This window comes from Stylophora pistillata, chromosome 4 (genome assembly GCF_964205215.1).
Source record: "Stylophora pistillata chromosome 4, jaStyPist1.2, whole genome shotgun sequence".
NCBI classification, from domain to species: Eukaryota; Metazoa; Cnidaria; class Anthozoa; order Scleractinia; family Pocilloporidae; genus Stylophora; species Stylophora pistillata.
In genome coordinates, this window is record NC_142522.1 from 31,915,237 (window position 1) to 31,940,033 (window position 24,797).

At 37.7% G+C, this 24,797-nt stretch overlaps 4 protein-coding genes across 7 annotated transcripts; 2 read left to right on the top strand and 2 right to left on the bottom strand.

Moving 5' to 3' along the window:
• The first annotated feature begins 307 nt into the window (after positions 1-307).
• LOC111343863 (mitotic checkpoint protein BUB3) lies at positions 308-6,764 on the top strand. The gene is made up of 11 exons (XM_022951058.2): positions 308-467; positions 638-768; positions 1,238-1,320; positions 1,642-1,733; positions 2,252-2,296; positions 2,427-2,465; positions 2,808-2,883; positions 3,604-3,760; positions 4,744-4,822; positions 5,492-5,592; positions 6,211-6,764. The coding sequence occupies exons 1-11, from the start codon at positions 354-356 to the stop codon at positions 6,269-6,271; spliced, it is 978 nt and encodes a 325-aa protein (XP_022806793.1). The 5' UTR covers positions 308-353; the 3' UTR covers positions 6,272-6,764.
• Positions 6,429-13,090, bottom strand: LOC111343862 (iron-sulfur cluster transfer protein NUBPL). 4 transcript variants are annotated; one of them, XM_088756428.1, is made up of 12 exons: positions 12,756-12,884; positions 12,360-12,461; positions 11,977-12,124; positions 11,238-11,272; positions 10,823-10,913; positions 10,034-10,073; positions 9,477-9,534; positions 8,812-8,938; positions 8,279-8,364; positions 8,038-8,158; positions 7,676-7,776; positions 6,429-7,146 (listed from the first exon to the last, which is right to left on the bottom strand). In XM_088756428.1, exons 3-12 carry the CDS (start codon positions 12,074-12,076, stop codon positions 7,075-7,077), a joined length of 831 nt encoding a protein of 276 aa, XP_088612554.1. In that variant the 5' UTR covers positions 12,077-12,124; positions 12,360-12,461; positions 12,756-12,884; the 3' UTR covers positions 6,429-7,074. The 4 variants fall into 4 exon arrangements, with proteins under 4 accessions (XP_088612554.1, XP_088612553.1, XP_022806791.2 ...); XM_088756427.1 differs by lacking the exon at positions 12,360-12,461 and having other exon boundaries at positions 8,279-8,358; positions 12,756-13,090; XM_022951056.2 differs by lacking the exon at positions 12,360-12,461 and having other exon boundaries at positions 12,756-13,090.
• Positions 13,091-13,206: 116 nt separating this feature from the next.
• Positions 13,207-16,902, top strand: LOC111343860 (uncharacterized). The gene is made up of 3 exons (XM_022951051.2): positions 13,207-14,026; positions 14,655-14,739; positions 15,407-16,902. The coding sequence occupies exons 1-3, from the start codon at positions 13,356-13,358 to the stop codon at positions 15,911-15,913; spliced, it is 1,263 nt and encodes a 420-aa protein (XP_022806786.2). The 5' UTR covers positions 13,207-13,355; the 3' UTR covers positions 15,914-16,902.
• A 1,016-nt stretch (positions 16,903-17,918) lies between these two features.
• On the bottom strand, positions 17,919-24,772 carry LOC111343866 (uncharacterized). Its single transcript, XM_022951060.2, has 13 exons — positions 23,291-24,772; positions 22,845-22,942; positions 22,599-22,723; positions 22,023-22,075; positions 21,790-21,856; positions 21,044-21,139; positions 20,723-20,853; positions 20,299-20,341; positions 19,651-19,766; positions 18,836-18,924; positions 18,678-18,725; positions 18,468-18,514; positions 17,919-18,330 (listed from the first exon to the last, which is right to left on the bottom strand). Exons 1-13 carry the CDS (start codon positions 24,617-24,619, stop codon positions 18,266-18,268), a joined length of 2,307 nt encoding a protein of 768 aa, XP_022806795.2. The 5' UTR covers positions 24,620-24,772; the 3' UTR covers positions 17,919-18,265.
• Positions 24,773-24,797: the final 25 nt, after the last annotated feature.

The window sequence follows — 24,797 nt, forward strand, 5'->3', positions numbered from 1 at the left end:
TCTCTTCCAACACGACAAAATTCTATTCTGAATTTATAGTTTCACTGTAGACTCATGCCCATAGTCCGCGGACCTCGCGAAAGTTTCTTCTACCAACGTCTGAATTTTTGCCTAATTGAATGAATACTCGTTATTGTGGTCTCAGTAATTTGGTGAGGGTACGAGCATTAAAACCGTTATTGGCTTCGTTAATCGCGGCTGCTGTTTCAAGAATGATGCGAGCGACAAGGTGAAGGGGATCATGCGATGTCTTTCGCGCAATTTTTTTTTGAGGGATTGCGAGTCATTCTTCGCAGAAAATGAACTGCCCACAATGCATTGTGGTTACTTAGAAAGCGCGCACATTTTCCAAAATGGCCGACGCACCCAACGAATTTCAACTGGAACAACCACCTTCTGATGGAATTTCGTCCGTCAAATTCAGCCCTAATCCAGCTTCGTTTTTAGTGGTGTCATCATGGGATACAGTAAGGATCTCTCCCTTTGAATTAGCGACTTAAACGTTAAATTTCCGTGTTTCAGAATAGCGACTTCTTCCCGACATAAACCTTTTTAATTTTGAATTGATTGTTAAAGTTTCGTGCGACTTTGTTTCAGTCTGTTATCTACTTTAATTCTTCTACCATACTTCCAACAGACAGTCAGACTTTATGATGTCCACAACAACAACATGCGTCTTAAATATAATCACCCAAACGCGGTGCTAGACTGTTGTTTCCAAGATAGTGTGCATACTTACAGTGGAGGACTTGACAATACTCTGAAAGTGTAAGTAGTAAGCAGGGATCCGCAAGTTGTTTAACACAAAATAGCAAAACTTTTCCCTCTTGCTGGTCTCAAACAATTGTGTATGTTAAGTACAATTTGTGATATAGAAGGCCATAGGAGAATGTTAAAGAGCCACAGCACCTTGGTAAATAACATTGTGGCCTTAATTTTTACTACAGATGACCAATTTAGCTCCTACATCACCTTTATATTTGAGGGAATATTGCTGCATTCTTTCTCATATTTTGATGACTGATCAAAATGAGCATTATAAAACTGGCCTGAAATAGATAAAAAGCAACATTATGTTTGCACAGTACAACTTGTCTTACCTACCTTATACTACATGTGAGTTGTGTTTGCACTATATCTGTAAACATGAAAATAGGAATAAAGTTTGTTTGCAGTTGTTTTCAGAAATTCAGCTTAAATCATTTTCAAATTTTTGTATGATTGTTTGTTTCTCTAGTGTTGATTTAAACACTTCAGCTGAACAAGTTGTAGGAATGCATGATGATGCAATTAAATGCGTGGAACACTGCTCAACTCCTGGTATGGTAGCATAAACTTTCCAAATTAAACAGGGTGCGACTAATGGTTAAGCATGATAATTTGAAGAGGTTCCTTTTCAAGATGTACCTAAATTACGGAAAAAAGTTACTCTTTACTTGGAACACTAGAAACTGAGTGTTTTTAATGCAGTCTTAAAGAACTATGACAACCAAAAGTGATGGGGGTGATAAATTTTTTCTTTATCTGATTTTTATATAGCTGGTGTTCACACCTTGAGCATGTTTCTCTGATTTGAGCAACAGACAAAGATCCAGAGTCGGGCTTTAATGCAGTCATTTAGGAATATTTGTTCACTTCAAGGTTTAATTGCAACTGGTAGCTGGGACAAGTTTGTGAAACTTTGGGACCCAAGAACAAATCAGTGCACTGGATCATATGAACAACCAGAAAAGGTTTGTAACTGTAGTCCTTCAGTACTAAGATGTCCATTATGGTTTGGTTTGGATTCCTTGAATGCTTTGATAAAAGTCCCTTAACATTAGTGCTACTGGCAGTTTTGACATTTTATTTAGTATTTGAATGTTATTAAAATGTGGAATCCAAGACATTGTCAGTGTCACAATGTATCGATTGACATAATTAACCATCTAACTCCATGTGGTGATGAACAGGTAGCTTCTCTCTTCCATATCACTTCATTCTTCAGCAAACAGGTAATGTGGATACTCAAACATTCCAGGTTAAAGTTGCTATCTCAATCTAACAATGAATTCTTGAGACTGATTTATAAGGAAATGTGTAGCAGCTGAAGTGGAGAATTAAAAATCAGATCATTGTAATTAAAGGGTTAACATATTCCTCAAGTATTAGTTTAAGGGGACATCCATTGGATTCTGACTGGCGTCTGCCTTCAGGAGGGTGTGTATGTTCAAAGATTTCCTCCGACTGAATGTTGTTGTGGTTGTCTTAGGTTTACACAATGGCTTCATCTGACGAGCGTCTTGTCGTTGGCACAGTGAGTACTTTGAGACTGAAATTTTTTACTTTCCATCTGACCTGAGTGTAACATTAAATCTTACAATTATAGAATCATTGGTGAGCTTTAACAAGGAAGTTCATTTTCAGTTTATCTTGCTATCTTTTAGGCTGGAAGGCGAGTTATGGTATGGGATCTTAGGAACATGGTAAGACCAAAATAATTATTTTCTTTAGGTGCTAATGGTGTTTTGTATAAAAAGTCGATGCTAATAGATACCTGTTCACGGAAATGTCTCTAAAAATATGGATTTCTGTAGTTACCACATTTTTTCACCTGGGTCTTTTTTTATGGAACATAGCTCTGGTCAGTGTGACTTAATATCATTTTTTAAAATATGTGTATGTATAGCTCCATTCAGGTAATTGCAGCAAACAACATAAGTTTGGATTGTGATTCTGGCCAGTTAATTGCACTGGCTGAGTTTCATTAAAGAATCAAATCAATAAATTAATAACTTGTACTTACTACTGATGTACATTTTTCAAAGACATATGTACAACAAAGAAGGGAATCTAGTCTAAAGTATCAAACAAGATGTATCCGCACTTTCCCAAACAAGCAAGGTAAATTTGCAACTTTATGTTAGACTGGTTTATTTGGTAATTTGGTTTTATCAATTTGCTTTCATGGACATGTGTGCAGGCAACCTTGCCTGTCGATACTTAAGTTGTTTAAGCTGTGGAGTGTGGTTTTAATGTGCTTTGAGTGTGTAAGGCTAGTCTACCTAACAAGCCCTATCTCATAAACTTGTAATGAAAGCCTTGCATGTGAATATATATCCTATATTAACCTCTAAACTCCCAGAGGTGATTAACATGTAACTTTTGCCTGTAATAATCATTCATTATCCACCAAACAGGTAATAAGGATACTCAGAGTTATCAGTTAGAATTTGTCATCTTGATCTAACACTAAATTGTTGTTGCTAATTAACAAGGACATGTGTTGCAGCTAGAGGGGAGAATTAACAATCAGATCTTGGGAGTTAAGAGGTTCAGTTTTTTTTTTTTTTGTTTGTTTGTTTATGTTTGTCCAGTCATAGAAAGGAAATGACATCCCATATCAACAATCAACAGCCCTGGTCAGGCTTAATTTTATCAGGAAGTGTTGTGTTGGGGTGATGAACTATTAATAAGGAAAACAATGAGACAGAAAAAAATTCATACAGTTTAGACCAACAAAGACTTACCGGTCTGACAGTGACAATCCCTTTTGCGCAGAAAGTTACATATATCTTCACATTGTGTTGTTAGTACAACATTCTATGACCTTTGATATCACAGGGTATGTGTTGAGCTCCATTGAGGGCAGAGTAGCTGTGGAATACTTTGACCCTAGCCCAGACGTTCAGAAAAAGAAATATGCCTTTAAGTGCCACCGCATCAAAGAAGAAGGAATGGAAAATATATATCCTGTTAATGCTATATCATTCCATAATGTGTGAGTATCATATGTCTCTTCCATGATCAATCTGAGGACATCTTTGATAATTGAAAACTTGCCGTACATTATCGAGCCCTTCATCTCTGTATGGTCTTGTGCAAGTCTTCCACTCTCAGAGGAAAGAGTTTAGAAACATTTGAATACATCTTTAAAAAGGCATGGAACCTGTAACATGCAACCTGTGGGTTGTTTCACAATGCGCTTCCCGCATACTTATCTATTGAGTTAGAACAGCTACAGAAACACGCCATGCAAATTATTTTTCCATTTGTTCCATACAGCAATGCATTAAATCAAGCCAACTTGGCGACGCTCTCCCAACACAGGCAGTCTATCACAACTAAGCTTTTTGATTCCATCACTTGTAACTCACTATAGATTGTATAAGCTTTTGCCTCATAACAACTGTGAACTCAATTTGAGACGAAAGAGGAAATTTAACGTTCCTCTGGCTAAGATGAAGAGACTCGTGAACACATTTAATTTGTGTATAATTATTTTTCTTATATTTTTTCATACTTTTATTAGATTTTCCTATTGTAATGATTGATGTAATCCAGCTTTTGGCTGCGATTTTAATCAGAATAAACTATCTATTCCTATTCTTATTCCTAATTAACCTGAGGTGATTTTCCCGTAGTACACTTACAAAACTGTGATATAATTATTGCTCTCTTTTTTATTTCACTTCTTTTAAACTTTCTGTCCTAAAACCCTTTTTGGTCTGTGTTGTATTTTTATATTTGTCTCAGTGATGTTTCTCTTACATTCAAGGTTCCCTACTAGACCTGGCCTAGATGTCCAAAGGGCAGATAATGCAATTGAACAGATAAATCGCTATCCAGTGGATAAGTGTTAACAAAACACACTGCATTATATACTGGATGGTGATTTATCCAGGGAATAGTGTTAAGCACCCTTTGAACAACCAGGGCCTTATGAGTAAATTAATGTGTATTTTACCACTCCAATCATTTCAGACACAACACATTTGCTACAGGTGGTTCCGATGGTTTTGTAAATATTTGGGATGGCTTCAATAAAAAGCGACTTTGCCAGGTATATCAATGAATATTTTTAAAAAATTACTTCTCTTACCATCAACCTGTGTAGCGGGTAATGTACAACAAAATGGTGGAAAAGTACCAAAGCTATCATCTAATTAGAAATCCCATGGCTAGTGTTAAGTTAGAAAAATATTTATATGAAGTGTGCTTTGGAGAAACCTGTTCTTTGTACTTGCTGATTTGAAAGGATGATCTCTGTCTTAATATACCCATCACAGTACTATTTTGGTTGTATCAACTCATTTGATTGAACCAACATTACATTGTTACTCCCACACACATAGCACCACAGATTCTGTAAAAACTTAACTCCCTTTATCCGCCACAAAACAGTCATGATAACTGTTGCCATTTAGAACTTGTGTTGATTTCTACCGTACCTAACCAAGCTTATTCCCAAATTTTATTTAGTATACTTTTACCTTCTTCATGTTCATGTTAGTTCAAATTACTTTTAATAATAAATAAAAATAATAAACATTTGTACAACTCAAATTCCATGTAAGCATGATCAAATATGCCTTACAGTTTCAAATAAATGTCTTGTCCCATGAAAACAACTCAGTGTTGTGACAAATTAAAAAGTAAAGTTTTAGATGATTCTGCAGGGCCTGGTCATTAAGTAAACTCAAACGTTAATCATATCTAATTTCATTTTCAGTTTCATCGTTATCCAACCAGCATTTCATCATTAAGCTTCAGTAATGATGGCAGCCTGCTGGCCATAGCTGTTTCATACATGTATGAAGAAGATGAGAAGGAGTAAGTTTCATCAAATTACCATACATGTAAAGTGCTTCATGATAAACTGCTGAGGGAAATGTTAAAATTTTGAGATAATGGGTGTCTTGAAAGATTTGACAGTTAGATAATGAAAACACTGATTGAGGGAGTGAGGTTGCATGTGATCCTTTGTTTGGCTGGCATCATATAGTCATCTCACACTTTATTTTACACACTGAGCAGTGAGCTTGAGTGGAGGGGCAGGGGTTTCATAGTTAGTGCACTAAAGTGGTTCGGGTTCAAGCCCTGGTGGGGGACATTGTGTTGTGTTCTTAGGAAAGACACTTTACTCATTGACATAGTGCCTCTCTTCACCCAGGAGTAGAAATGGGTACCGGCAAATTTAATGCTGGGGGGTAACCCTATGATGGACTTGCATTCCATTGGGGGAGGGGGGGTAGAAATACTCCTAGTCACTTCATGCAACAGAAACCAGATTTAAGTGCCACCTGATGGGCCACCTGGCTCATAAGCAGGCTTTACCTACAGTTAGCTTGGTAGACAATTGAACTTTTTTGTGGCTCTGACAGTTAGAAAGCCTTTTCACAAAGTCACATCAAGCTTCAGTTGACACAAATGTTTTATATCTCTTACTAGACATCCAGAAGATGCCATTTACATCCGACGAGTTTCCGATGCAGAAACAAAACCAAAGTAAATCCAGTAAGAAAAGGATGTTAGGGGGGGAAATCAGCAGACTTTGATATCTACTGGCCATTATTCATGGCATGATGGCATCAACTCATTTCAATTTTGGTTGTAAACTCAGTCATGCCTGAAGGACATTACTGCTTTAATGTACAAAGTATCCTCAACAAGGTTATTGTTATCTTTATTTCACATTCCACCCGCAATGAGACCTCAAGCCCTTTTATACTCAAAGTCAACAAATTTATTCCCCATAGCTTTGTTTGACCTGTTGAAATACTTGAAGTAACTTTCCAATTATGACCAAATTTCCCTGTGATTAGATCAAATATGTTAGGGAAATTATTTAGTGCAACAACCTTTTCAGTCTCAAAATTAGAAAGCTACATCTTGTTATTGGTGACTCGACATTCCTTTGTACCTTTGTGACATCTTGAGATAGCTGTCTTTAGCATATGCTTGTATTATTATTATTACATAATAAATAGTATTATTGATGTTTATATGCTCCTTTTCTCATTTGTTGGCCACTAACAGTCAAGTAGTTTCAGGTAATACTTCTACCGATATTCTTTAAATGGCAGCCACAATCTTGACCTCATTTGCTGAAAAAAGCTGATGATCCCTTTGTGTGTTAAGAGAATTTCCACCACATCTCGTTGTCAGTTTCACAACAGTCTTTTAGGGGCTGCAGTTTCACAATGCACTCAACAGTGACTTTGTATGTGTTTACTCTTTCATACTGACTGTCTGACATTTCCTGCCCAGAAGTTTTGTATTTTAGAACAAATTTTCCTTGTCAATCCTCAGCTGTCAGCTGGTAGTTTCTTTTGTCAGGGAAAGTTTATCCAAAATACGACCAGCGATTGTTTTGTAGGCAATAGTCTGTTGGATTAGATACCAGAAAATTAATGATCATTACAGGGATATCAGTCCAAGGAAGGGTTATCAAATAAGTCAGAGGTCTAAAGTTGTCAATACAATATTCTTTATTTAATGAAGGTGATGTAATTAACCCAATGAGTTATCTAACTTACGGCCTTCACAACAAACCCACCATCCCACCCCAGGGGACGACATCCATCACACAGTAATCTCTTGTGTGGGAAATTAACATCTCCTACCCCTACCCCTAACCTTGCAGGAGATGGGACCTCCATTTATTCGTCCCTATCCAAGAAGACTAGAATATCTAACCATTTCTTGATGTTATAGAAAGGCAGCAAATTCTTCTCAATTATCTTAAGACCTTGAGTGTGTTGGTCCGGCCAGGGCTCAAACCCTTGACCTCCCGCACAACAGTCCAGCACACTATCCATTGGGCTAAGTGGGGGCTCAGTGAAACCTTGACCTCCCGCACAACGGTCGAGCGCACTATCCATTAGGCTAACTGGGCGGCAGTTTGGACAGTTACCTGAGGATTGTCAGGTTGAGAAACTACAATGGGTTTTCCTGAATCTGAGGTTTCTCTGATGTCGATATGAAGGGGAACATCACCTGGGGAACCAAAGAAAACTGGAAATAATTTACATAAAATAGCTTACCCAAAACCTCTTCTTAGAATGTGGTTGGGGAAAACTGTCAAGAAACAATATTCTACATATCTCATGATATTTGACTCAACCTCAAGTCTGAAAAAATGGAAACTAGGATATGAAATTAGGAGAGAAAAATGTCTTGAATTTTGTACACTCTTAATCCTGTTTCTTCCAGGAATTCAGTATTTGAATTTGTATCTCTTCACTAAAGAAATAATAAGTAATTTGTCGTGTTTACCCAAGAGTTCTAAATCCATTTCCTTTGCAACATCTCTGGCACCATCATGGCCAAATATGTAGGCTTTGTGGTCACACTTGGGACATACATAATGGCTCATATTTTGAATTAGTCCAATAACCTTAATTTTAAAAAGAAAAAAAAATTATTACAGTGAAGAATATGTGATTTTTAAAAAAAAGTCAACATCATTTTTGTTTACAACATAATGAACATAGTAAACATCCTCTACCACACTTACTGGTACATCAACCTTTCTGAACATCTCTGTGCCTCTACGAGCATCAAGCAGTGCAATATCTTGTGGTGTAGTGACGATCACTGCTCCTGCACAAATGTGTATCAGTATACAGAGTTATTAGATGGGACCCATGGTGGCTGGAGCCACTATCTTGTGTCAACTTTTGAAGGGTCTCTCTCTATCCAGGAGAGAAAATGGGTATTAATGAATTGTCAGGGAAGCCTGATCAACTGCAGGCAGATCTGTTTTGATGGACCACCATTTCAACTGAGAAATCTGTGAGGTTTTGGAACCAGCTAACCTTTTCTAACTATGGTAGTATAAAGTGATCTTCAGTATTGTTTCTACCCTTTCATGTATTTGTTCCATTTCTTGGACCTAATGTGCACAACATTCAGTAACATTCCAATCCCTTTGAACTAATTGATCAGAAGAAACTTCCAACTAATGTATTTGGTTGCAAAGTGTGCACCAGAGTTTAATTGCAAGACTTGAGGTGATTGTGAGCCTCACCCAATACTTGCAGAGCTCACCTGAAATAGGAATTAGTTGTGAGATAGACAGCTGGGTATCTCCTGTCCCAGGAGGCATGTCAATCACTAGAACATCCAGCTCTCCCCATGCCACATGTCGTAGTAACTTTTCCACAGCTGACATCACCTTTTATGTTTCAAATAAAAAATGTTATGAAAAAATTTTCTGTCAAACTCACTTTTATTTCTATGATTTGATTCAATCTCCCTTTGCTGTTATACATTTCCTTTAAAATTGGTTTCGAGAATGAAGTAGTTTGTCAAGATAACAGAAACACCCTCCAGCTGATGTTTGTTTATTCATATCACCTGTTTGTTTGTTTATTTATACCCCTTGCAGAATATCTGAATTGTATACATGGAAGTAAGCTTACAAAATACAATAAATAATGGCTTTTTATACATTTTGCTTTAAATAAGTGGCAAACTTGTGTGTTACAAACTTTCCAAAACGGTCAGTTTTTGTGCTTTTCACATAACTAGTAGAAGAAGACCTAAGATTGTACTTGTTACTTGGTTGAGGGAGGTGGCTTTTGACAATATTGAAAACAGGGTTTGACACTGTCAAACCCTGTTTGTTGAATGATGTATTCAATGACAATTATTGTGAGAAAAAGTTACATGGTCATGGTAGTATTCCCAAGGATTAATCAGGGTGAACTCACCATTAACCCTCTCCACACAATTGGTGCCCCTTCCTCCACCAGGAAGCCCATGGACATACTGTTAAGTGAAAAATGAGTTATGATGAACATGATCACTAAAGGGTCGAGCAAGAGTTCCTTAAACTCATCAGTTATAGATTATTTTTATTATTTTTATAGTAAATTTTTCTTATTATTCTTTTGCGTTGAACTTTTGAAGACTTTGCATTTCCTTTGTCAAGAGACTCAATGTAAGATATAGACTACCTAAACAGCACATAATTTTATTATTCATAGCCATATAATAATGTAGTTTAGGTTAGTGATATTTTTTCTTAAAAGGAGAGTTGTAACTTGCAAGATTTTTTTTATTTTTTATACACTTTCATGTTAGATTCAATAAAGGTTATTTCTTAACATGATTACTGGTTTATCAGAGAAACTACAATGAACACAATTAAATAGCGATTAAGTAGCGGTGCAAGTGACAAGCAGTCACCTTAGCAAATAGAAATTCTTAATTACTCTCATGATAAGAAATACCATACAAAGTTAATTTACGAAGGAAGTGACCTTACCAAGGTACTCCAAAATTCACCAATGGCTTCATCTTGCTTTCTTGATTTAGACAAAAAATGAAACAGGTAAATAACTCTTTAAGTAGCCACAACTGCCCTCAAATCAGGATTCTTTAAAAATGTTTTTCAAGAAAATTTCACATAGGGCCATACAGGTTGTTAATAATAATTCTTAATTTTTACATGAATCGGGCAGTCAGAGGGCCATAACTAAAATCAACCAATCAAAATGCTCTATTGCCAGTCAATATTCTCTCAGTATTGGACTGGGCACTGTCCCGAATGGTTCCGAATGATACCTCACTTGTGTCCCTTTGAACTTCAGTCGTATAATAAATCTCTTTTTAACCAAGCTTGCACAGGACAGTACTGGAAGAATATCGGCCCTTGGTCTTTTTTGTACGGACCTTGCTGCGCTTGGTCCGTACAAAAGAGACCTCGGGCCAATATTCTCCCAGTACGGCCCACGTGCTCGGTTAATAAGATATATATATTCAACAGATCAAGTATAACATATATTTTAGTCTGTGATAGTATGGAATAATTACATAGGCCATGATGGTTATTATTGGGTCTAAGTTTAGTTTATAGTCATTTCTTGGGTCATAAACATCAACTTTGTTTTCCAAATGACCACTTTGACACAGAGTGTACATGAGCTGCTATTTGATGTGCAATCAAGCTCAGATGTCTTCCAGCAGTGGCAGTTTTAAGTCCAACTGCAACATTGTGGATAAAGTTAACTGAATTTTTCCTTTATCAGTTCATGATAACCAACAGAGCTCAAACCTTTAGTTAGCTCTGGCTGTCCTCTTAAGTTCATCATTTTTGGTATAGATGGTCCATATATATCTGCATCAAGAAGCCCAACATGCAAAGACTAGGAAAAGAAAAATAGGTGTTTAGTGAATGCAAGATAGATAGTTTGACTAATATTTTTCCTGCAAAGAAAAAATTCAGGACAAAACACTGTAACATTTCTATGACATGTGAAAATGATTCTTCAACAACAGCAGATCCCTAAATGAAACAGTTTCCATTCTTATCTTACATCAACTGTGAAACCAAAACAGACCTAAACAATCCTTAGCAGCCTGAGAGGTCTAACAAAAGTGCATGAGACAGCAAAATCTAAGGAGTGCATCTGCATCTTTCCTTTGTTCCCTCCATTCAGAAAACATTATGTTAAATTTCAACTTCAAACCTGTTTGCTTGCAAGCATTCCCAGAGCCAGATTCACTGGGAAAAGTAACAAAATTAAAACACAATTTAAAGAAACAAACTGTGTTTAAAAAATTCATGATTGGTAATTAGTCTAAAACAATTAGATGAGTTCTGGAAGGGGTCTAACCCTAAAAGAAAAGTTATGGTTCTGTGATTAGTAACACTTATGGCTTGTAAAACTCAACAAAAAGGAGAAACACATGAACAGAACAAGCGAAGATGAACACAATATCAGCTGATACTAGGCCTGTGTTCCCTTGACAGGATTGCTTGCATACTCAGGGTAGGTCATAGCAACAACAGGGAGAGCTTTTTTATACCTTTTATCTGCTATTGGACATAGATTACACCATTTGGATTTTATATTGAGCAAACTTTTCTTTGCTATCTTGATCTGAGTTCTTCCTCCCCCCCTCCATTCCCAACCCAAAAGAAAAGGAGCAGGTACTTTGTAATCCTAAAGCACACAAGGTTTGACTTAAAGAAAGAAACAAGCAACTAAAACTTGGAAATTGTGTTTGATAACTGATGCTCTGAAAAGTTAAAATCATTTTAAAAAAAAACTGAAATATTAATTGTTATTTGTGAAAAAGGTATCAGCTTTATGAAGACTATTACATGAGAAACAGGGCTAGAGCTACTTGATAAACATAGAATTTGTAAAAATTTAAGTAACTACATATAAATGAAGACTTCATTCACTGACTTGCAATTTATACCTGAGGTTGTGGATTTTCCAACTCCTCCCTTGCCAGAGGCCACAACTACCACATGCTTCACACCATCCACTGGTCGCTTCTTAGGTAGACCTCGAGCCATTTGTTGCTTCTGATGTTCTGCTAATGAATTACTCCTATTTTTGATGCCCTTCAGAAACAGAGAAAAAAAAGCAACTAATCTTATAACAATAAATCCTCCCTTGAAAAGAATGAAGCAAATTTCAGCCAAAATTTAATAGAATACCCATAAATCTAAAGTGACAGACGTCTCCTTACCCTTGAGCATCTGGATGAGGGGGGGGGGGGGGGCAGAGAGCTGATATCGATACTCCAATAAGCTTACCACAAATACTGCACAAACTACTTTAATCTTGTTATCATACCTTAACCTGTGGTACTAGTTAAGTTTAACGGCGAGATCCAGATACCCAACCTTTCCCGCCTGTTGTTAACCTCGTGCCCCTCACCAAGGAGAGTTCTCTTTTCTTTTCAGAGAAGAAAAAAAGAAGAGCAAAACGAACATAATTTTTAGCCTTGCGGATAAAATATTCCAACAGATGCAAATGCTAGAAATGAAGCACATCACAGTTGTGTTATCCATAGGGAGCTCGAGATGCAAGTCGGAAAACGGAACGACGCAAATTAGGACGCTTTCAATTTTCTGTGACAGATGCGAACAGAAGTTTATATCAGTGAACACCAATGATACACAACGAATATGTGAAATTCTTTACTGCGAGGATCGTGCATAAAAAAGTGAACATCATATTAGCACCTACCAGTGGATCGTCGTGAGATGAAGATAGTGCTGCACAAATGTGCTTCTTTGCTTTGAGATGGGAGGCCGGTATAGAAGAAAATGATGGTATTGTTCTGGATAAAATTCTGTGTACAACGGACGCCATCTTTGTTATTGAAAAATATGTCATGTAAGTGAATTCAAATTGTCCTTCCATGTGGAGCATTCTCTCCCCAGTTTCACGCGTAAAACATCCGTTATTATGTTTTGTATTTTCGTAAATTTACGTCGTAATTTCTTCCTCGTGATCATCCAGAAATGATTTCCCCTTCTTCCTTATCACCGAATCCTCAACAAACGCTCTAAGTTAATTAAGTTGATTACACAGTAGCTCTGTACTTTCGCCTAAACTGTTTAAAGCCTTTTAGAAAAGTTAAACATTAAGGAAGATGTCTTTTGTTCGGAGTCAGTTTATTGTCTAAGAATGACCTATGCCGTGATAAACACACGATTGCCATGGAAACTAATCGATTAAAGCAGCAACAGGCTCACAATGTTTTGTGATATTTCACACAGGAATTTTCGCTGTATTGGTAGCGTGCGTAATGTAACTAACGTCTAATTGATTCGATTTCAAGAGATGTCCTTTGCCACTTTTGATGACGATGACGAAGATGGGATCGATCGATTAATCTTGTCGCTTGAACGAATTTCTCATGAACTGGATGAATCCATAGCATCGACCGACGTCTTGAATGCGAACGACACTCTGTTGACTGGTTGGACTGTAGACCGTTCTGTAGCCCCAAATGAAAACAAATCTTCGTCCTGCCGATCCTATCTGGCTGTAAAAGACTCCAAAGATTTGAGATCGAGTACGCCTCGAAAGATATTTTCTCGCCAGAGAAATCGTAATGACGTGATCGAGTTCAAGCATTACTTACATCCTCACAAATACATCGAAGAATACAGGAATGAAAAGACGAAGCGACAAGAAGCTGCTCTGAAAGAATTAGCAAACAAGACTGATGGACGCAGAGCGTCTGACAGCAATGTAGAGTTGAGAAAAACTTGTACAAATTGCTATCATTTAGAAAACAGAACGTCCAAACACGTTCCTGGTGTTTTAAGTATGAAGGAAGTCCAAACAGTTGAAGATGACAATGCAGTTAAGCCGTTCATTGTTGTCAAATCAAAAGGATTGACTCGACCTGCTAATTTGCCAATGTCGGGACAATTCCACGGCAGAAAACTTCAGTGGAGACCCTCTGTTACCAACAGAAAGATAGCTCACTCAAAGCCTTCACCTTGGTAAGACAGTTTTATTTTTAATTGCTTCACAAGTTACGCGCGAATGCAATAATGACGATCATTAAAGTTGTCTAAATATTCATATTAAACCTCCAAACATCATGCCATAAATTACTGACTCCTTCAAACAAACTAATCTTTAGGTTTTGGGTTTAACCATTGGCTCTTTTCACATTTTTATATACATATATAAAATTCATACAATAATCCATTCGTGAGGTCATTCTTCAATTATCTTCAATTGGATTTTGATCGTGCGCAAAGCGCCAATGGATCGAAAGAAATGCTTGAAATCTTGAAATACAATAAACAATCAAAACAAAATTTGACTGACGAACGAGTTCGCCAGTTGTTTGGGCCAGGACGGCTCATGGGCTTGTCTTCTTTATTTCAAAATAATCTTGCTTACGAATTTTGGTACTCATAGCGTGGCCTGACTGCACGCAAGTTCGTCCCCGGCCGGAAATTCTTCTCTTCTTTCCTCTTCCCAGCTAATTGGTAGAAGTGCTGTCCATTTACACAAACGTAGATCCCACTCGCAAGCTGCAGTCATTCATTTAAACACCTGAACGTTAACTATACTTAAGAAGTGAAGGAGATTAGTCAGTAACTCTTTCTCTTTCTATAGGAGTCAAGCACACATTGACGTGACTCTTGAGATTACATCACAGGGTGGCGGTGACGTCAGTCAGTTGGTCCACACTGGCAAGCAGGTAAGGCTGTGTAACTTTCTTATGAATTTGCTGGTTTAGAGGAGCAATAGCAAAACCGTCTTGTACATGTATGTTGTTGAAATAGATCCTTTCCTTACTGGCACAAAATTGAATTGGTGGCAGATTAGGGGAGATGGTTGACCGCAGAACCAGTATTTACGATCATAAAGGGTACTGTGTACCACCTTATCTGCGATCATCCGTGAAATCGTTAAAAAAAATAAATAAATAAAATCGGCCCAAGAAACACAACCAGCCATCTTGACCTGTTGATTGACTAAACTTAGGTAATTTAGGATCTACTATGTACCCAGATTACTCCAAATAATTGCACAATAAATTCACTGACAAACTCATGTTTTGTTTTTATCATTTTGACTATCATTAAAAACGAGTAGTAATGCGTTTTGTGACTCCTTTGTGGTAGGAATTCCGGATAAACGGTTTTTTAGAGAGCAAAAAAAAGTAACATTCAAATCTGAAGGAGAGTGGTAACCAGCAATTCAGATATAACACCTCGTGGGTTTAGAAACTAAGGGAGGTTTAAAACTATCTGTGAGAAGGAGGAGGTTAAAATTGAACAGAACCCTGAAAAAACACCTTTGAAACTGTCTTCGATATTTGATGACTTTGACAACAGGAACCTTTGGAAATTTCATTTCCACAGAGCGAGGATTACAATTTCTTCCAAGAAAGAAGATCATCCGCGAACTTGGTGATCAAGAGAGCAGAATTAGGAGGTTCACCAACTGCAATGCTGCGAACAGACAACAAAAGTCCGCCCCCATCAGCTCGAGCTGTTACTTCTCAAGCTATCATTACTCAGTGCTCTCCGATAGAAAAATGCGACGCATGGGTTAAAAGCCGAGAAAATGAGTTAGGAAATTTCTCCAGCAAAGCAAAGGAACCGCTCAGCGCAAAACCGCCGACTGTTCGAGGACTTCTTGCGCCATCTGGATTCACTGCACCGCTGTCTTTACGCGGTAACTCGCTGAGTTCTCCTCCGAAAGATTCGCCTGGTTCACGATCGACGGAAAGCTCAGCGGGTTCAACCGGGATGGATTATTCTAAATACACTGATATGTTTAAGAACGTGTTAGAATTTTACGGAACGAGACGTTTGAGGCCAAAATCGCATTCAGTAGTGGAACAGTTATTAACCATGAAAACATGAAAATCGCTTATTTGTACTGACAGAGACTGGCTCTCCGTTGGCCAGTCTGCTGGCAGACTGTGGCAGGTGCATCCACAAGTTCTTTTTAAAAGTTTGCATCCCAGAATCGCTGCATTGCACGGGAAAGATCTCGTCAAGTTCTGCGCTACTCTGCAAAATGGGTTTCAGGAAATCAATTTGTCTCAAATCTGCGAGAAAATTTCAATACGGAATCCCGCCTTTAAAGGAATGACCACTCTACAGTTGGGAGGCACATTAAATATACAAGCGAGTATTGCAGTAAAGCTCTATGAACAACAAGTTATTCCAGCTCTCGTTGTTTATTATTTGCTTTTTAGGTATAATTCTACGAGCTTTCGATCCCAAGTTCTGCAATAAAATTGGCTTCGCTTCTCACTCTCCATTCCATGATAGATAGTGAGTTAACTAAATAGTCTAACAGAGGGCTGTTACGTAACAAAAACAAACTCATAGGTTTAAACCTATCTCGTTGTTAACTTTTGAACAACTTCTAGATTTATGAACAAACAACTAGATTATTTGCTCTCCATTTCTATGCTTTTAAGTTGATTTAGGTTTCTCTCTCATCAACGATTACCAGATAGGAAACTCTAGCTCATAATCTAATTGTTAACAAAGAGCGCACAGGTCTCAAGTGTCACCAGGAACGCCAAAACCAAAGAAAACCCAAACGGGCAATCACAACAGAGGAAAAAGTCGTAAAGAGCCAGTGAGAAATCGAAGTATAAAAACTTCAGCGTTAGATATACGCGGCAACTTACGCACAATTAGCTGGGAATTGCTTGTAGGGTTATAATTGTTTTAACATGTACAGCGAGCGTGTAAATATGTATCAAAATTTGTAAATAAAAAGGATCTAGAACAGTATGATAGAAAATTTACATTTACGTTCATGCCAAATAACAGATAAATATAAATAGAAAGTCAAAAGCGCACGATGGTTGATCATGAATATATGGTTTATTATGGCTCTGTTGCACTTCTCTCTTCTTGACCGTGAACTATCCAGCACCCAGCACCGCACATCATGCGCCGGCGAAACGCAATGACATCAAGCATCAAAAGGGGTAGGGGAGGGGAGGGGAGGGGGGGCTTTTGAAAATATGAAGGGGGGTGATTGTTAAACTACAAGAAAATTTTGCCACTAACTGTAACTACTTTTACGATGGTGATAATTTTGAGCTATCTCATAGCATGTCTTGAATATTTCTCAATTATGTCTGCAACCTGATCAGAAATACGATGTTGCAAGAGACATGCAAAGATCTGCTGATACTCAAATATAAGAACGTGCAGGCTGGGCTTAAAATTACTTTTCGGTACTTTTTCAAAACTTAGAAATACTTTTTCAAGGCCCTCTGTGGAAAGCAATCAGCGTAATTGCGTACACAAAAATCATTCGTTTTCTTTTGCGTAGTATGATACAGGAAAACCGCAGCGCGCATCAACGCACAATTTATCGACCACGATTTGTCCTTAACTAAGAAGATAAATCGCGAAATCAACTAGCCTGCTTGTTTAGTCGAGTGTGTGATTGCTGCGCACAAAATAAAGATGTCTGACAGTTTTTTTTTTTTTTTGTACAAAAGAAAAACTAAAATGAACGATTCTTGTGAGGGGGATGACGTGGTGTGACGACGCCAAACAAGGCTTAGAAGAAAACCGTGATTACTGCAGCTCTCCTGCTAAAAGAAAGACAATTCTTTTACTTTTAACTAAAGTTTGAAGAATGTGTCTTTTACTTTTAACAAAAGTTTGAAGAGTTTCAAGTGTGCTTTGAAAAGGAAAGTGTCACCGACCCTTACAACGACGAGGTGTCGCGGAAATTTCCGTCCCGGAGGAGTCTGTCGCAAATCACGGACATTTATTGAGTGTTACTATTCGTGTGTTCGTAATCGGCACGGCTCTTCAAAACAATTTCTCTGTTGAAGCTGGGATTCACACTTCTGTCGTTGTGGACCAAAAATTACATGATACATTGTACTTCGTTTGTCATTATTTTATTACCACTCAAACAAATCGAGGGAAAGAAGCCGTTAAGACTATTAAAATATGAACATCTAATCCTTCCGACATGTACGTGTAACATAAATAAGCAAGGGCAAGCCAATGGATTGAACGAATTTTCTGTTTAAATAGATCTTTTTACAAGATATACAACGCAATAAAATATAATCGTATGCATTATATCAGATGCTTTTTTCTGCCATTTGTTAGCATTTTGCTATAGCCTATAGCAATTTACGGGTCGCACCTGTATGTTGCGGACCCAGATGTGACCCACTGGCTTTTTGACGTTGCCTCCTGAACGCAGACTTGGGTTCTTGACGGTCAAAGGATGACACATACAGAACTTTGCCCTTGAGACTTGGGCCCAAGCGATCGCCTGCGATTGGCTGTTTCAAAACAAGAACGAATGGAAATTTGGAGATGAAGCAAAAAAAAAGACGGGAAAATGAGACACAAAGGACGACTTCGATTCTGTTTTAACTATTTTAGAGGGATGTCGGGGTTAAGTACCAAATTGTCGTACCTTCAATATAAACATCTCGCGTAAACTGGCCGCCAGTCAAAGGGATACTGTCGAATGAAAAGAATAAACTGCTGTTATACAGCCAATCCACCCGTGCCACATCACGGACCATGCACAACTCTGAAAAACTAGACTCTTGGATCTTCCGACAACATGAAGCTTTTAGCCTTCACACTTTCTCACTACAGTGTAAAGTAGACTATCACTTACTTTTCCCCACAAGGGTTGAGTTTTACTTGATAAATACCAAACACGGGCCTGGAAGAAAAAAACAAACACTCATTAGCACAAGCTAACCAACAGTTTATCATTAAGGTCTCAACACATCATTACAAAACAAAAGCCGTCCTGTAGTCGCTGATCTTCACCTGTGATCTGAAGTTTTGACTGAAACACAGCTGTTGTACATGACAGGTTGGATACTTGAGGGATCCTTACTGCGATAAAGAACACGATCCTGACAAACAAGAAGGATTAAAAGAAGCATTAAACGATCCTCCATTTGTGCTTCAATACAAGGCAAGTAACAACTCATTTCTTAAAAAAAAAAAAAAAAGGTATGAATGTCCTTTTGACTGGTCTCCTTCCAAGTCGTTCCTTGGGATACCATACAACGATCCTCACATCCAAAAGAACGGCTGCGGAAGGGGTCTAATATCTGACAACATTTAAATGATGAAAATTAACCCATACACATTAGAGCTCTGTTCGATTGAGCGCCGTAAAACCAGAATCACACCAGCCAATCAAAGCGACGGTTGATCATTAGCCAATCATAACTCAAAGTGAAAACAAGCAAACTGCTTGAAACGTGGGAAAACGCAACTGACCAATTCACGATTGGGTTTAATAGTTTTGCATCCAATTGGTTGAGACGACGATGCGAGTTTTCTGGACCAATCACATGGCAAAGTAAATGACCCTGGATTACTTCAGACACGATCAGACTCTTAAATGAAAATGCTCTAACTCCTTTCTTGGCCTCTGTGCTACAGATAATGAGTTTGAGGGGCCATCTGAGGCATGCCTAAGGCCTCGAAAATAACATGAGTAGAAACCAATGGGTAAAGGGGTGCAAGATGGAGAGAATAGAAAGATTGTAATCTCTTCTAGGCTTAGCGAATCAAACTGGGAGAAAATATACATATGAAACATCTTGGCCCGTGAAAAAAAGGTAACTCACCGTCCAAGATGGAGTTCTGTTCTTCGAAGATGAGTCATAGTCGTCACTCTGTATGTCATGCTTGTAACTTGGTAGAAATCTGATGGGCGGTTCCGTGAACCCAACAAACACTTTTCCTGCGTGAAAAAAAAAAAAAAAAATGTGTTGATTTAATTAATGATGCTTGAAGTTTGGAAACAAAAAAAAAATTAAAATTACATTTGGCTTAGTAAAGACGATGTTGAATAAGGGCACTTTTCGGTGAAATAAAAAATAGTACGTCGATTTTAATGGCGTGCTTGAATTCAAAAAACGAAAAAAATGGAAAAATACTTTTCCTTTTGAATAAGGGAAGTTTTCCATGAATGTCGTAGACCCAGGGCCTTGATAATCACAATGGGTGATCAGAACCAAAAATAAAATTACGAAATTTTAACGATAACTGAGAGTAAACTCCAGCAAACTGCCTGAAACGCGGGGAAATGCAAAAGACTGAGTCACTACTAGCTTCAATTTTTACATCTGATTGGCTGAAAAGATCACACGAGCTTTCGGGACCAATCACAGACGGAGAAAAAGTAAATCAAAAAGCAGTGCCGTGTAACTTTCAACGCTCACACTGAAATATCCTTTTCAAAAAGAATGTTTTATTGAGTAATCAAGAATCACCTTGCTCGCGTAGGTCTAGTAGCTGATCCTTTGCTAACAAATCCTGCGAGATAAATAGAATAATAAAAATAATTAGTGATTTTCTCATTTACTTGAGTTTTGTGTGAATGATGGACTGATCAATACTTTAATTTTCCTTCAACTCCCTGAAGTGATTGAAATGTAACTTCTCCTACCATTACAACACACAATCATAAAAAATTATATTACGAGCTCGAGATTTCTATCTAATAATTAAAATAGATTCCACGTTGCAGTGCTTCTGTTCTGTAACTGATCACGGAACATAAAGTGGCACGTGAGGTGCACCCTTAGTTATCTCTCTGAAAAACTCCTCCTTTCCATCCAAACTGCCAGTCAGAGTAAATATCTTCTCCAAAGAAAACAACAACCTCCATCCATGTTATGATCTTTGTATACTAACTTTAAACTCAGGGTTTTCCTGATCTTTATATTTCTCAAGCATCTCATCCACTTCTGATCTACCAAGAGTCACCCTGAAGTTAAAATCTCCCAACCAAAATACTCGATCAAAGTTGGCTGTCAAGTCTGACTCTACAACAAAATAAAACAGAATAGGATCACCCTGAAAGTCAATGCTTTTCATTTCATCTACCTAAATTGAAGCACAATATCATGAACAAGACAAAATGCCAACTTTTAATAGCAGACATCAAGATAAATGTAACTTGGTCAGGAAGGTAAACAAATACTGGAACCTTGGCAGAGTTCAATGTACACTAACCATTAGTTCTATCTGGCTGATTCTCAGGTGATAGTGACAGAGACTTGCAGATTGTCTTGTAATCATTCACACGGTCTAGAACTTTTCCCTCATCAGCTGCAAGACATGAGGCTCTAATGTGAGTTCTAAGATCTATGGTTCAGTTTTTTCTAATCTGAAGAGGCACTGTTAACTCATTTTGGGCAGTGTCGTCACCATTTCTGTGCAACAGAGCAAACTGATCATTTGCTGCCAAACATGTCTTTACAATATAAGTCCGACCATTGATCATGCCAAGGGGGGTCCTTGGCATACATGACCCCTTCCCCACAAGAAAAAACCCATAGTCAGGAGATTAAACTTCAAAGTCAAACACATGGTTGAAAAAAAATGAAGACCATCTCAGCGAATTTTTTATTGATGACAAGTGACAAGTGAAGACAGAGTTATTAAGAACAATGGCCCATTTTACAGTTGCATACATGGATTCCAAGCCTTTGAACAGGAGTGAGGCAAAGGGTGAACCTGTTATGATACAAATGTTGCTGCTTTTCAAATTTAAATTACCATATAATCATGCCTACTAGATACTGGTCACAATCATAACAAAGCCACCTTCAGCCTCACTCCAAATCAAAGGCTTGGTAACAAAGCACACAACTGTGAAATGGCCTATTTCATTCATCATGAACACTGAATATTAAAAAAAAAGTTGATTTTTCCAAACAATAGTAAGAAATAAACCTAACACAGCAAGCAAAACTTACAGGTAAAGTGAGAATCAATAAAAAGGAATGACGTTCCAAAAATGCTGAATGAAACTGCCAGTGCTCCCTTAGTAGGAAAAAATGTATTTTAGCCAACAAAATTCATTTGTATAGACATATCACATGGAAAAAGGAGATTTAAGCACTATTTTGAGTAGAGAACCAGTACATGTCTTAGTGTAAATGGTAGAAAGAGACATGGGAAAAAATTAGTAAAAAATGTGTATTTTCACCTTGGTTTTTATCATATGTCCCACTCGAGTAGACACACTATCTTCACTAACAGCTATCAAATAAGGAAAATTTAGTTTCAATTAGTATTTTGACAAATTTACACATAAACTGATCTTAAGGTGGTGGTTTTCTTCACAAGATTCTCATGGCTTAGTTGACACTGTGAGTTTACCATGTTAAATACTTTCCAGGGAACTATCAAAATGATTGGGTATCAGGATAGGTGAAAACTTAAAGGCAAAAAAACAAACAAACAAAAAAACAACATTTAAAATGCTCAAAATGAAGTAAAAGGGCTAAATTTTCAAGATAAACAATGCCTTATGATATTTAACATACAGATCTTCGTGAAGATTCTCAACATGATCCTCAAATGTCCCCATGAATGTCTTATAGGATCCTTAAAGATCTTTCAAAGATGTTCCCCAGAGATATTACTTCTGAGGTTAATCATGCTTTGGTAGACAGTAAAGCATCTCCACTTTCCACTTCATGATAAAAATAAGGAAACCCAGCAGCTTTCTTACTACCAGCGATGAAATAAATGAGCTAATTAGTTTGAAGATTATACAAACCAGAACAAAACCAGACAAGTTCTCTTCTGATGAAAATTGCCAAATGCAGCAAACCAAATGAGCAGGAGTACATCAATACATGTGATGGGCCTAGGGTTTCTTGAAGACGGATCTCCCATTCTTTTCTGCAAAGATTGTTTCAAAGGAAAAAAATTGAAGTCAACCTATCCTTGATCATCATGACAATAAACAAAGATAAAATAAAATTCTATGTAAAGCTCATGACACAAAGAGTATAGATGTTACCGCTGCGATGTACTTTCTTGCAAGCCTATGACATAAAGATCTTGTAAAAAGTCAGTTGAGTCTGGGATTAGAAAGTCGTCTAAGTAAAACGGAACTTCCTGTTTGAGATAAAATCAACTCAAAAGATCAAACATGGTAGCTATCATTCAAATTATATATCATGTAATCTTAATAAGAGGAACATAAAATCCCAAAGGGATTGGAAACTAGACAATTCAAAATCACAACATAATTGGATTAGCATTAATGACCAGTCATTACATAAAGTGTATTACATGAAATAGAGCAGAACTTCTCACACTTTCCTAATGTAGCCCAGTAGTTTTTAATTTGACAGGATAACAAATAACAACCTTGTGTTTTTAACATAAAATATCTGTTTTCTCAGAACATCCACAAAAAAGTCCATTCATTGCAGGTAACTATTCAATTAAATATAAGCTCACCTTTTCCTCATGCATATTCCAAGTAGCAACAAATATTCCAATTTTTCTATCAGGCAAATAGCGTTCCATTTCCTCCTTTAAAAAGTTGCCACTTCTCGTCCGTGCCCTTCTTGCTGAGACACGTGGAAGTACCATTGATGTTGCACTACTTAAGAATTCTCCAGTGGGCCAATTTGACAAGTCTGTTTCTGATGAACACCTTTCATTAGTGGCTACCTGCTCTAATGCCTTACTCAGTTGTCGTAGATCAGAAGCAGAGTTATGCTGAATCTTATCCTGATTTTCTTCATTAGGATGTATATTCTCGTATAATCCTGATGAATTTGCCTTTAGAGTTCTTCCAAGGCCTTGCTTAGTTGGATCATTTTCACGATGATTACTCGCCTTGATAGTCACACTCTCATACAAATCAGCTGAGGCAACTCCTTCCCTTTTTGCATTCAATTGATCAGGTAGTGTTGGAAGAGTGGAGTTGGGGTGTCTGTGGTTTCCCTTGCCATCCGATTTTCCTTCAGCATCACTCACACTTAGTGAATTTTCTTCACTGTCACTTACACTGGTTAAGCTGTCATTTGAAGAGGACAATGTAATTTCATCTTCTGCAGGGGTCTCGTTTTTCACTTCAATTGATTGCTCGGATTTTGAATGAATCCATGTTGATTCTGTCTGTGTTGAGCTGTCACCCGTTGACAGAACTTGTTGTGGCTCAACTCTCAAAGGATGAACAACATTCTTTTTCAAAACCTTCTTAGCAAAATCGTTGTTTTTAGCGTTATTCTGATTAGATTTAAAGCTATGAACGAGATCCTTTTCTGATCCGATATCTTTCAGAGGTTCTATTCCCCTAAGATTGCGATTAATACTTCGATTCCTATCGCGAGGGCTTCCTAAAGATTCACTAGAACCAATGCTATCCAAACTTCCCGTGCTACCTCTACGTTTCAAAGGTAACGGATCTAGCGCAACATTCGCAACATGTTTATGACTTCTCCTTTCGTCTTCTGATCCCGACGCAGAGTTTCTGGGTGATTCATTGCGAGTTCTTTTGATTCCTTTTGAATTCAACGCCGCTACACGAGGACTCACTTCGCCGGCAGGTCGCGAATTAGAGCGAGGAGAAGTGGGAGGATGTGGGGCGAATTTCACGTTTTGAGCACTTGCTTCTTTGACTAATAATGGCGTATCGTTGTGTGATGATGATGACTGGAATATATTTCCAGCTGATTGAGACTGCCTTTGGTGAAGAAGCTTTGGTCGTTCAAACGATTGCTTCGTTGCGGTTGTGCGTAGATTATGGTTGAAAAATGAATAATTTCCTCCTTCAGCCATTATGATCCGGCACTATATACATCGCGTAATTTTCCAAATTTAGCGGAATTTCAAAATTCGACAATGAAAGCGGTTAAAATGAAAAAAATTAAAATTGTTATGAGCCTACCATATTGTTTGTTCGCTGGGGTAATCAAGGTTACGAAGCCAAATGATTCGTATGGGAGGAGTACGTGAG